Raw genomic sequence first — 12,807 nt, forward strand, 5'->3', positions numbered from 1 at the left:
AAAATGCATTTCTGTAATGTGTTGAGAGCAGCTTCCCTGGGAGTCAAGTGAAAGACAGGTACCTCATGGATCGCTCACTGAGCTGCAGGAAGCTACTTGTGTCATCTGGGTTGTCCTCCTCGTTGGCCAGCTGGGACCAGCTGCCTGTACTCTCCTCGCTGCTGCTGGGAGGGTTGTGGAACTCATCGGGGGCTCTGGCTTCTGCCGAGACTTCAGCCCCTGGTACATCTCTGGCATCAAGACTGTCACTGTAGATGGAGGACATTATTAACAGGAGGGGAGGTACAGCAAGGTCTTTTCAGGGAGTCATGCTGGACACTGTTGAGCCTGGATCTCCACATAGTGAACAGGATGTCACTGGCCACAGGTGGAGACTTTCTTTAGCCGTTCCTTCCTTTGGAGCCCTAGATCCCATTTTGCCTTTTCAGGATTCTCCATTGGCCTTGCTATCTCTTTAGTTGATCTCTTTCTGATGACTCTCTCTGCTCACTAGAAAAACAGGTTGGAATCACCCTGCCCCGCACAGATCAGATTTATTGAGGGACAGAGGTATTTAAACTGAAGATACACAAAGCATTCTCCCCAGTGATTATAATCCAGTGGTTCTGGAAGGAGGCCCAGGAATCTGAATTTTCACCAAGCACCCGGTAATTCTAATGCAAGTGGGTCTATGGACCATGCTAGCAGAAAAAAACCCAACCCTGTTCTGGAGTTTCTCAAGTCATTTTTCCTGCAAATGCCTCTGAATCTATTTTGTACTCAAAGGCACATTTTACGCAGTCCCCTCCCTCTGATACCTGGCTTACATCAGCATCACCTCTTGGAATCATTGCAGTTTTAGACCAAGAAACTCTCCAAAGCATTCAGTCTTGATTGCTCAGTCCTTTGTCCTTGAAGTGTCCCTTCCCTAGCCTCCTATGAATTTCTACCTCTCTGGCCACTCCTTGCCTGGAGCCTAGTTCTCTGTTTCTCCTTCAAGTGTCACTAGAGCCAGTTCTGATTGATTCACTGCCCTCATTTCCACAGTCTGTCCCTAAGCAATTCCATCTATTTTCCTGTCCATGTCAATAGCTTCCAAATTTGAATCCCACTCAAGACCCCATAGTTGGATTCGAGGGCTTCTTTTTCAGCTGGCCTCGTGAACATCTCCAGTCTGTCTCCTAACATCTCAGAATGGGCATATCTAAAATAAATTCTGATGGCAATCCCACACTTTTCATGTGCTTTTTATTTCCATTGACCTTTGGTATCAATCACTGTGACCGTCAGTCCCAATCTAGAGTTTATCTCAAATACTCATAACTGTCTTTGTGCTCATGAAATCACCTTAATTTCCTTCCTAATTGCCAAAAAATTTAGATTTGAAAGGGAAATTTATAGACTTTCTGCAGATGAGAACATGGAAGCCCAGTGAGGTGGAAGGATTTATCCGAGGTTGCAACGAGAGTTGGTACCAAACTTTAGACCTTGGCCAGTGGATGTTACACATCACTCCTCGTTGAACCACATTCCTTCAACCTTTCAGCAGTTGTACCCCAGCTGACATTCCACTTTGGAAACCTTCACTATGTTGCTGCTAGATTAATGTTTCTGAAAGATGATGTTGGTCAAGAACCTTCAGGAATCTTTGAAAGCTAAACTTTTATGGGGGTCCTCTGCCTATGCTTTGTCTGCTTCCACCTGGTCACTACGTGGTCAAAAAACTGTATCTGTTGTTCCCCAAACATGCCACCATCTTTTTGCCTTCTATCTTTTGCCTAGTCACTTCCTCTGATAAAAATTGGAGAAAAGAGTGTTGGATAAAGGAGTGTGATAACTGGGTCAAGTGGTGGTTCCATTCCAAGTCTTCAAAGCAATCTCCATACTGCTTTGCATAGTGGTTGTACCAATTTGCAGTCCCACCAATAATGTATGAGAGTACTTTCTCCCCACATCCTCACCAACATTCGTTGTTACTTGTATTCTTTATAATTGCCATTCTGACTGGAGTGAGATGGAATTTCAGTGTAGTTTCAATTTGCATTTCTCTAATTGCTAGCGATGTTGAACATTTTTTCATTTATTTGTTGACCATTCATATGTCATCTTCTGTGAGATATTTGTTCAGTTCCTTTGCCCATTTATTGATTGGGTTATTTATTTTTCTCATGTCAATTTATTTTTTAGCTCTTTGTATAACCTGGAGATTAATGCTATATCCAAGGTATTTGTGGTAAAGATTTTCTCCAAAATACTTAAAAACAGTATAATACAGTGACATAGCCACATCAATGTTTATAGCAGCTCAACTCACAATAGCCAAGCTATGGAAACAGCTTACGTGTCTTTCAACAGATGAATGGATAAAGAAAATGTGGCATATATACACAATGGAATATTTCTCAGCCATAAAGAATAATGGAATAATGAATCACATTTGCTGGTAAATGGATAGGACTGGAGAATATCATGCTAAGTGAAATAAGCCAATCCGACAAAACCAAAGACCAAAATATTCTCTCTGATATGTGGATGCTAATGCTAAACCATGGAGGTGTGGAGGGGAAGAATAGAAATCCAATGGATTGGACAAAGGGGATTGAATGGAAGGGAGAGGGGGGTGTAATAGAAAGGACTGTAGAATTAATTGGATATAACTTTCCTAGCCTTGTATTTGAATACACAACGAGGGTAACTCTGCTAAATGAACAACCACAAGAATGGGATCCTAAATAGAATAAGTTATACTCCATGTATGTATAATTTGCCAAAAACACATTCTACTGGTCGAGTGGCTAAATTTGTGTTTATAGCATGCATTATTATGCATTTTATACTTTTTGATACATTACAAACAGAGCTATGGATGAATGAGATTCATCTTCAGATGAATATGTTATTGTTAAAAGTGCTAAGTTTTATAACTAGACCTGTATTTTCTATTTAAATGGCTCCACTTGTTCATTCTAAAACTGTGGAAGATCTGAGATGCACTACTTACAAGATAACAATATTTAAAATAAATATGGTGTTGATATGGGGCAGTTTCTAGTATGTTCTACTGCTACACCTGGTAAAAGCAGGTGCTTAATAAACCTGACTTTCCATTTGTGCCTGCTACAATTGAGCACGCGCATACACACACACACACACACTCACACAGGGTTACTTGTCCTTTAGATCTGGGGTTTAGATACTCAGGCATTCACAGAGCTGTGCACCCCAGTCCCCATGGTCTAATTTCCCAATGCACTGTACCCATGATGTGAGGTGAGAGATGCACCCTCAGAATTATGAAGACAGAACTCATTCAGAAGTTCAGAGGTTTCTGTAGCATCTTTTTTTTGCCCCTCACCCTGCCCTCCCCAAATAGTGTCTGATGAGGAGTGAGACAAAGAGGAGACTGAAAGAGGGGAAGAGAGAATAGAGAAAAAGGGAGACTGAAATTGACAAGGCGGGATAGGGAGGGAGAGAGAAGGAGAGAGGAGATCTGCTCTAGAATACAATCTGCAAAGAGAGGGGAATAGTCTCTGCTTCACCACCCTATAATGTAGACAAGAGGCCCCAGGGATATACATCTGTGTGTATCTAGAAGTCTGTCTTTTGGGTTGGTGTTCATTCACCCTTTAAACCAATTAGCAGTGTTCTTTGCTTCAGGAGACGCTGAGTATTACATAAATGTGAACATTTTCATGGGAGTTTGTCTTCTGATACCAACTACAGGATCATCAAAAACAAACAGAGCAGAAGATAACGACAATAATGACTGCAAACAAAAAGCAACAGAGTATTTATCAGCAGACACTGGGAAATACAACCACTTGGTGCACCAGACACTGGATGCCTCTCTCCAGGCCATTTCACACTGATAGTGGTCAGTATTTTCTGCTGACCATGCACATTGGGAATTACCCTTGCATAAAGGATTTCCCTACCTAAGCCCTACACTTTCCCAGTGAGCATCCCAATGACTGGCTAACACAGAGATATAACAGCCTACTTTTTGGACAGCAAATGCCATGGGCCATCCAGCTCCTGTGTTCCCCCAGGATGTGCTGAATTGCAAGCAAAAGTTGAGGGCACCTTCTCCCTTTCCCAGTCTTGCCTTTCCCACTTCCTTACACAGGCAGATATAGTGCACTTACCTCTGGAGAGCAGTTCCTAACAAGTTCTCCATCTGAAGGTATTAATCTCCTGGTTATACATCTGCAACTCTCCCTCTCTGGGTCTGTTGCCAGGGAACACAACCTGATTCACTGGGACTCTTTCATTTACAATAGCATATTGGCTACAGAAAGGTCTTTGTGATTTTTCTCCACCTAAGAATTAGTTCTGTTATCTATTCTTAATGGTTATACTATAAATTATTTCAAAAATTACTTCTAGCATAGAAAGTGGCGTTCCAAATGCATGACATTGGGGGTATGGATAAACATTTCCTTTTGATTGGTGAACTTTGTAATCTAAAAATTTCTAAAAGCAATTTGAACCCTTGTCTCCAACATTCTGACAACATTCTGGGTAGCCGTGGTACTGAAGTGTGCCTGTCTTTCGGAAGCTCTGCTACTTGACACGCTTGGTTTTCCTTCCTAAAATGTTGAGATCTTTCCAAATTGAGCAGGGAGAAAAAAAGGGAGAAGGGATGTATCCAAGGAGACAGAATTACTTACATTTAAATGAAGGAAAAATTTACTGACAACAAATGAAAACAATAACACATTGCAAAAAAAAATGTAAATGAGCCAGGGGCTATGATAAAGGAGAGGGCTCTGACCCTATTTATATGTCTAGTTAAAAAGCAATTTCCTGGATTAATTCCTTACTAAATTAGGACCTTTTTTCCAGAGGACAAATTGATTTCAGGATATTTCTTGCTAAAAAAAGGAGTTCAATCTGTGATTGACATTGAACATCCAGGTTTAAAAAGGAGTCTCTCCAGGCATTTTATTTTATCTCAATTTCATTCTCTATTTACAGTAAATCTCATGTTCCATGCCACATAACTGGAAATGGAGAATGAATAACAATTATTCAAAATAGTAGTTCTCAGTTGTTTTTGAGAGAAATGTAGAGCTTTACTCCTTTATGAATGACGACTGGTGTGTTGTGCAGACATACGCAGGTGACCTTCCCTCTTGTGAGCTCATGGTTCACGGACAAGCTTTGCAGACTCTCTGCCCTGCACATCCAACATTTCTGTGTTGGCAGATCCTCAGGGACCCTCAAGCCCAGTGTTCTCCCAAACTTCCTTCTCTGGTTAGCCACTTTCATGACGTACCTGTATTCCACCTGTGTCATAGCACTCCCACAATTTCTTCAAATCAGTTTACATAACATAATTATGCTTATTTTAAAAGGAAATTTTAAGTCATTATTGTCAATGGAACATAGTTTCCCTGCCATAGGTAAAAGGCAACAACAAAAATAAATACATAGCTATAGTAAAATTCCTCTTCTCAATGGGTCATACAGTCAGTGCAAAAAGTTCTTTGAAAGAGGAAATCATAAGAATTAAATGTTTGGACCTTGCTTATTTAACTTCAACTTTATATATTTACATATTTATCAGAGTTTGGACGAAAAAAGTTTTTTTTCATTTCACAGATTTTCTCTATTCTGCTTTTGTAATCATTGGTTTCTGCTCCTATTTTTATTATTTCCTTCATTATGTTACTTTGGGTCTAATGATGATCTTTTTTTTAGCATCTTAAGGTAGAGTTTAGATCACTGATTTTACACTGTTATTATTTTTTAAAGAGAAACATTTACAAGAATAGATTTATTGCCTAAGCACTGCCTTAGCTCTATCTCACAAATTCTGATGTGTTTTCATTATCATTCAATTCAAACTTTGTCCAACTTCCCCTGTAACTGTTTGACCAATGGATAATTTAGAGGTGTTGTTAATTTCTAAATATCTTGGAAGACTTTCCAGATCTCTTTTTATTATTCATTTTTTAAGTTCCATTATGATCAAAGAACATCTTCTGTATGATTTCAATTATTTTAAATTTATTAAAGTTTATTTTATGGCCTTATAGGACATTGTGGTAAATATTTCAAGTCGACTTGAAAAATATGAATATTTTGTTTTTGTGGATGGGGTGTTTTATAATGTTAATTACATTCAGTTGACTGTGATGTTGTTCAAGTCTTGCTTATTTATAGTGTCTTTCTATTATTATGCAATTACTGAGAGCAAAATTTCCAACTATAATTTTTTTTTTTAATTTCTCCTTCTTACTTTTGTTTCATGTGGTCTAAGGCTCCTTATTGACGAAATTACATATATCTAGGATTATTATGTCTTCTTGATAAATTGACCCCCTTAGTATTATAAAATATCTGTATTTATCCCTGATAATAGTCTTTATCCTGAAGTTCACATGGTCTGATATTAATATAGTTATTCCACCCATCTTAAGATTTCATTTTCCATCATTTTACTCTTGACCTATTTGTGTTTTCATATTTGAATTGTATTTCTTATAGACAGTTTACGCTGGCGTTTTGCTGTTATATTTGACAATTTCTGCTTTTAAATTAGAATATTTAGATTATTAATTGATATTATTAATGAGACTAGATTTAAATATATCACTGATAATTATTTTCTATTTCTCCCATCCATTCTTAACTTTTTTTTTTCTGTCTATCTCTGACTTTGGATAAATTGAGCGATTTTGAAGTGTTTCATTTTATTTCTATTGCTGAGTTGTTATAACTTTGTTTTTATTTTTTATTTTCTTGGTAGTTCAAGATACTTTTGCTTTCCCCTTTTCATTCTTTGTACTACAATTGACATAATTTAGCTCCGCATATATCCTAAGACATTTTTATTTTTTTCATTTTAAACAGTATCTTTTAAGAAAATGCAAAAAAAGAGAAAAATATTTTATATTGGCTTTCATATTTGCTCTTTGTGTTATTCTTTGTTCCTTTATGGAGATCCAGGTTTTCATTAGTATTCTTTTCCTATGATGTATGTCTTCCATTAATACTTCTGTTGTCTAAGCATACTAATGGCATATTTTATGAGATTTTATTTGTATAAAAGTTATTATTTGGCCTTTATTTTAAACATTTTAATAAGCTTTATTCTTTAGAGTAGTTTTAGGTTCATATAAAGATGAGTGGAAAATAGAGTTTTCCCTGCCTGCCCCCCCCCCCCCCCCCCCCCGCAACAGGTACAGCCCCTCTGCCTGTTAACATCCTGGGCTGAATGATGCGTCTGTTCCAATCAATGAAGCCGTGTTGACACATCATTATCATCCAAATTTCATAGGTTGTATGAGGGCTCACTCTTCATGCTGTACATTCCATGTTTTTTGACCAATGCATGGTGATTGTCTTGATCTGCTTTGAGCTCCTATATCAGCATACCAAAGACTGGGCCTTCTTGCTGTCTCATGCTATGGTGGAAGGAGGAATGGCAACAGAGTGTGAGAGAGTAGGAAAGAGAATATGTAGCCTCAAGCCCATTAATCACTGGCACTAATTTATTCATGACCAGAAATCTCACAGTAGGCCCATCCATCTTCCAACACAGTTGCACTGAGGATTAAATTTTCAATCTGTGCTTTTTTGTTGGACATCTGGAACCATAAAAGTGACATTTATCCACAATTATTCTATCATACAGGAAAGCCTCACTGCCCTACAAATCATCTATGCTCTGCCTAGTCATCCCTCCTTTCCCAGGCTCTGGCAGCACTGAACTTTTTCCTGTTTCTCTCCATCATTTGGTCTTTTGGAGTGTCACATAGTTGGAACCATACAGTTCATATCTTTTTGAGACTGGCTACTCTTAATGTTTGCATTTAAGCTTCCTCCAGGTATTTTCATGGCTCCATGGCTCAGTACTTTTTTAGCATTAAGCAATGTCCCTTATTTGGATGTACAAAGCCACATTTTCCATTCACCTACTGAAGAACATCTTGATTGCTTTCATGTTTTGGAAATTACAAATAAAGCTGCTATAAATTTCCATGTAGAGGTTTTTGTGTGGACATAGTTTGCAACTCATTTTGGTAAATGCCAACCAGCATGCCTGTTGGATAGCAGGGTGAGAATGTTCAGTTTTTTAAGAAACTGCCAAACTGTGTTCCAAAGTGATATTCCATTTTACTTTCCCACCAGCCAAGATTGAAAGTTTCTGTAGCACAGTATTCTAGCTAGGACTTACTGCTAATAGATGTTCAGAGGTATTTCATCATTTCAGTTTGTAATTTCCCAATATTATGTGTGAGGATGGTCTTAGGCCTGAGCCTAAGCAACTCCATTTTAAAAACTCCAGTTTGAAACCTGCAGTCTCACCAGGCACACCTACAGAGCCCTTCAGAATGGTCACAAACAAGTTATTTCCCCTCACCCTGATAAACAGAGTGAAGCCCCTGGTAGACTGTCCTTGCCTGATAAGAGGGAAAGGTGAGAAGATCAGGGTGGAGACCACACCAGACCAGTAAAAATGTCATTCTTGTTTTTTTTTTTTTTTTAATCTTACATTGTCTCTGATGAGAAAGTCCCTTTTTTATGTTTCTCAATATATAGTATTTGTTTTCCTCTGGGCTGACTAAAAAAAATATATTTTTAATCATTATTTTCAAATAATTTAATTACAATATACCTTGGTGCAGCTTTAGTTTTGCTTATTCTGATCAAATTTCATTGTATTTCTTGATTTTTAAATTTATTATGTTCAAAAAATTTCATTTTTATGTGTATCTTTAAATCTTGTGGGCACATTTGCTGCTATCTAAAGTTCTTATCTGCTTATTTTATTTTCTATATAATTTCTGGATGTTTCTCTCAGGTATGGTTGACATTTTTTCTGCTGGGCTTTATATGTGTAACAACTTTTGAGAGGAATGTGACATTGCACGTTTTTGATTTTGGTTGCTGGATTTTGCCATCTTTCTTTAATATTGAACTTCATTCTGGGCTGCATTATTTTCAGTTAAGCTTAATATTTTCAATCTCATTCATAAGTTTATTAAGGAAGTTTAGATGAATCTTCACTTTTAGGGCCAATATAAGCCCTGCATTGTGATTCTTTCAGGATCTCTACTAAATGAGGTACATGTTTACATAGGATCTGTTCTCTGGCTGTTGGAACTAAGCGTCTTTGCAGTCTCATGTGAGCATGTGGAGTTGTTCAGGACTGAGCTCTCCAGCTCTGTGGGATTGTACATAGGCATGCCTGGCTCAGTGTTCAGTAACAGGCTTTAGGGACCCCTCAGCAGGTTCTGGAATGCTTTCTTCACCGCTTTGTCCAATCTCTGTTTCCTCAACTCAATAACCCCAACCTCTGCTCTGGTTGGCCTTCCATGCACTCTTGTCTTTAAAGGAAATCTAGGCAGACAGTTGGGGCAATTATAGGGCTCACCATGTTTGTTTTCTTCCCTCAACATGCTGTGTATTGTGCACAGTGTGAAAATAATTGCTCAATACATTTTGTAAATTTTTCCGGTTTATAGAGGAACAGCCTCTCAGCTTCAGTAACTCCTTTGTAATTGAAAAAAGAAGTCCTTTATTTTTTTTGTCCTTCTTTTTTTTTTTTTTCAAATATATTATTGATATTTATTTTTCAACAACATTTAAAAATATACATCTGATGGTTTATCTATTTCAATTAACATAGTTTTCATCTTTATAGTATTTCATTTTTTATATCTGCCTAGTTCTATTTTTGATTATAGTTTGCCCTGAGTTCCTGGTCTATGTATCCTTATAAAATTCTTAAAATATATCATGTTCTTTCTCTGATAATTCTGGCCTCAGAGGTCCTTGGTAGGGTTAATTTTGCAATTTGATGATTATGCTGAGTCTTGCTCATGATGCCTTAATTCCATGTGTATTTTGCAGTTTGAAGTTTTTAGCTCATATTTGACAGGGCTTTGGAATCCTTTAAGACTTGGACTTAAATCTCCAGAGAAGTATATTTGCTTTCTGTCAAATTCTTACAAGGATTTTAACCTGAAATTCCTTTAAGGTAATCTAACAGTTTGGGGTTTCCTGGGTCACACAGATAGCCCAAATTAGAACTCCACACATGAATTAGGAAAGCTGTGGTTATAAATCCTTAGGGAGTTTTGTTTCCTTTTACCCTCAAGCCCTAACCCTCAGAAATTTTCACATTGGTCCCCTTTTCTGGTTGGTCAACTCTTCCCTTAGTTTGTAGATGGTTATACCCTTTTGGATCTGAAGTTGGCTTATGTTGGAAGTCCTTCTATTCTCTGGGTTTACGAGTGAAGAAGATTTGGAACTGAAACCAATGGTCTCATTTTCTGAGACCATTCTCAGAATGGACTTTAGAAGATCAATCCATAGACACTGAGACTGATATATGCCTCAAGAGCTGCCACAGGGTAAGCTATAATTTACCACTCTAATTTCCATATTCTTTAATTTAGTCCAAACCCCAAACAAGATCATTTCTATCATCGAAGGATCATTCAGATATGTTAAAAAATATGCTGACATAAAAGACAACAGGTGTTTGTTTTGGAGAATGCCTTCCAAAATGAATCTGAAGTTGTTATTCTTTCAGCTAATAAAAAAGTGATTTTTATTTAGTGTGCTGAATCTTAATGAAATTTTTAATAATTATGAAACTGTCCCTCAGAGAGTCACCTAAAGATATCTTCAGGCCATGATACTTCTCTACTTCCAAAGAAAATTGAGAGAGCTTGTGTCACTCTTGTGCATAAGTAAGTATAACTCCTTCACTGGTAATTGAGTTCTTTTTTTTTTTTAATTGAGTTCTTGATTTAGTTATTTTGACAAATCAAATCCCATAATGAAAACTGAGCTTAGAAAATGTAATATAACAATGACTAAATCCCACCCACTCTGGCAAATCTCTTTGTTTTAATAAAACTCTCTCATTTCCATGACAGTTTTCTTTTGGGGGAAAAGAATTCTCCTGGAATAAAGGCCGCCATACACCTTCACCCTAAAGAACAAATGACAGATGATAAGGATACCATAAGCATTTCCTGAGTGCTTGCAGCAACCAAGTCACTGTGACGTTTCATGAGGTTATCATTATTATTATTCCCACTTACAGGTTCAGAGATTAGGAACTGGCTCAGGCTGCCCCAGCTCAAGGTCTGTTAGCAGAGTTCCTGGTCTCTAACAGTTTGTTATATTGCTCCACAAAGAAAAATATTTTCAAAACTTTACTGGTGGATCCAGCTTTTGACTTTCTAGGATAGATAATTTCACATTCTTTTTGTTTCATTGGTAGAAAACCAAATCAGAAATCCATATCAGTGTTGAGGGCTTGTGTGCTTAGGTCATATATGAAGCACAACCCTGAGTCAGTTGGAGGTCTTAATCGTACACATTTCAAAAATTGTTTGTGGAACTCCCCAGGGTTATACCTATTTTAAGCACAGTATCAGTGATATTCAATTCAAAATGATGTAATGTACTTATTTCAACTTCAATGACAACTGCTATTTGATCTGAGCTCACAACCTTGAATTTTGTTTCATGCCAGTTAGTGAATTCTGCCTACTTAGGTGGCTTCTGATTGAGTCTCAGCTTGGTCATGATCTCTGTGTTGAAGCAGAATTTAAGTCAGACACCTGGAATCTATGATCAGGATTTTCTATTTACTTCTATTTCAAGTGAAGGTAATCCTACAATAGCATATTGGCCAATTTTGTTTCTTTAATTCTTTGATTTCTTTTCAAAAATTATAATTTTCCATACTGCCTTGACCCATGTCTGTAGTAAATCTTGTGTAGAGATAGAGAATTGCTGGTATATAAAAGCTTGATTTCTTGATCAGCTCAGCCTGTGTCATTTATTAAACTTTGTCTCCCATCCTTATGTTTACATGGTTTCTTCCAGAATTTCATTGAATTACAAAGTAAAGTTCTGAGCACTAAGTGGCTAAGCAGGAAACATTCAAGTCCAACTGGACCATGTACCAACCACATCTTATAATGACGCCCTCCAACAGGGAACTTTAGGACCTGAAGGTGCACCCCTTCTGCTTTCCTGGGGGAGATGGAAATGGATTGGGAACTTTAGAAAGCTGCTGAAATCCCATGATGATGGCTGTGTTCAGTTTGTTAATTGCAGCAAAACACTGAAAAATCGCAGGCTTTTTGCAAAGAATGAACAATAATCATGTCTCTGAAAAGACCACACTGGTTACTTCTCCAACATTATGTATATAAAACTAGAAGCTTAATGTTTTGTTTTTGTTTTTCTGTTTTGCTTAACTTTATAGATTAAAAATAAAGGAATAATACAAAGATACAATACTCTCATATGAATTTTCTATAGAGTTTGGAAGTTGCAAAAGAAATTGACATCTCTTTGTTTGGCTTGAGATAAATAATTACTTTGCCTCAAATTCAAAATGTATTGTCAACTGCATTATGATTTTTTGGAACAAAACCATTCAAATGACAATACAACAGTGTTGCTTTTCACTTATACTACACGATTCATGAAAGAGCCACCCCCTGTGGGACACAGTGTTTTCACAAAGATCTTTAGAAAAAGATAGAAAAGAAAAACCTTGAAAGGTGGAATTCTAGAGAAATGATGCCAAAATATTTAATCTCAAAATCCAATTCTAAAATTAGTTAATCAGTTTTACATGAATAAATTGGCATTGTGTAATATATATATATATATACACACACACACACACACACACACACAGACATATTTTTGGCTTGAAATCACCATGAATACATTTTAAAAGGTAGCCAACCACGGGATGTTAGTTTTAAAGGGGAGGAAAGCTACCTTATTTCTTCTGTGGTATAAATTAATTTAATTTGTTTTCAAAATTAAAAAAAAAAT

At 37.0% G+C, this 12,807-nt stretch overlaps 1 protein-coding gene across 7 annotated transcripts in view; it reads right to left on the reverse strand.

Annotated features, from left to right (window-relative positions):
• The window catches only part of Sphkap (SPHK1 interactor, AKAP domain containing), a 152,442-nt gene that overhangs the window by 14,272 nt on the left and 125,363 nt on the right, over window positions 1–12,807 (reverse strand). For all 7 annotated transcript variants that reach the window (XM_058577453.1, XM_046439967.2, XM_058577450.1 and 4 more), the window contains one exon: window positions 63–248. In XM_058577453.1, coding sequence (XP_058433436.1) covers window positions 63–248 — 186 coding nt within the window. The remainder of the gene's footprint in view (window positions 1–62; window positions 249–12,807) is intronic.

Source organism: Marmota monax, unplaced genomic scaffold (assembly GCF_021218885.2).
Source record: "Marmota monax isolate L192 unplaced genomic scaffold, Marmota_monax_Labrador192_F-V1.1 WCK01_AAM20220418_F8-fsc00041, whole genome shotgun sequence".
In the NCBI taxonomy this organism is placed as follows: domain Eukaryota; kingdom Metazoa; phylum Chordata; class Mammalia; order Rodentia; family Sciuridae; genus Marmota; species Marmota monax.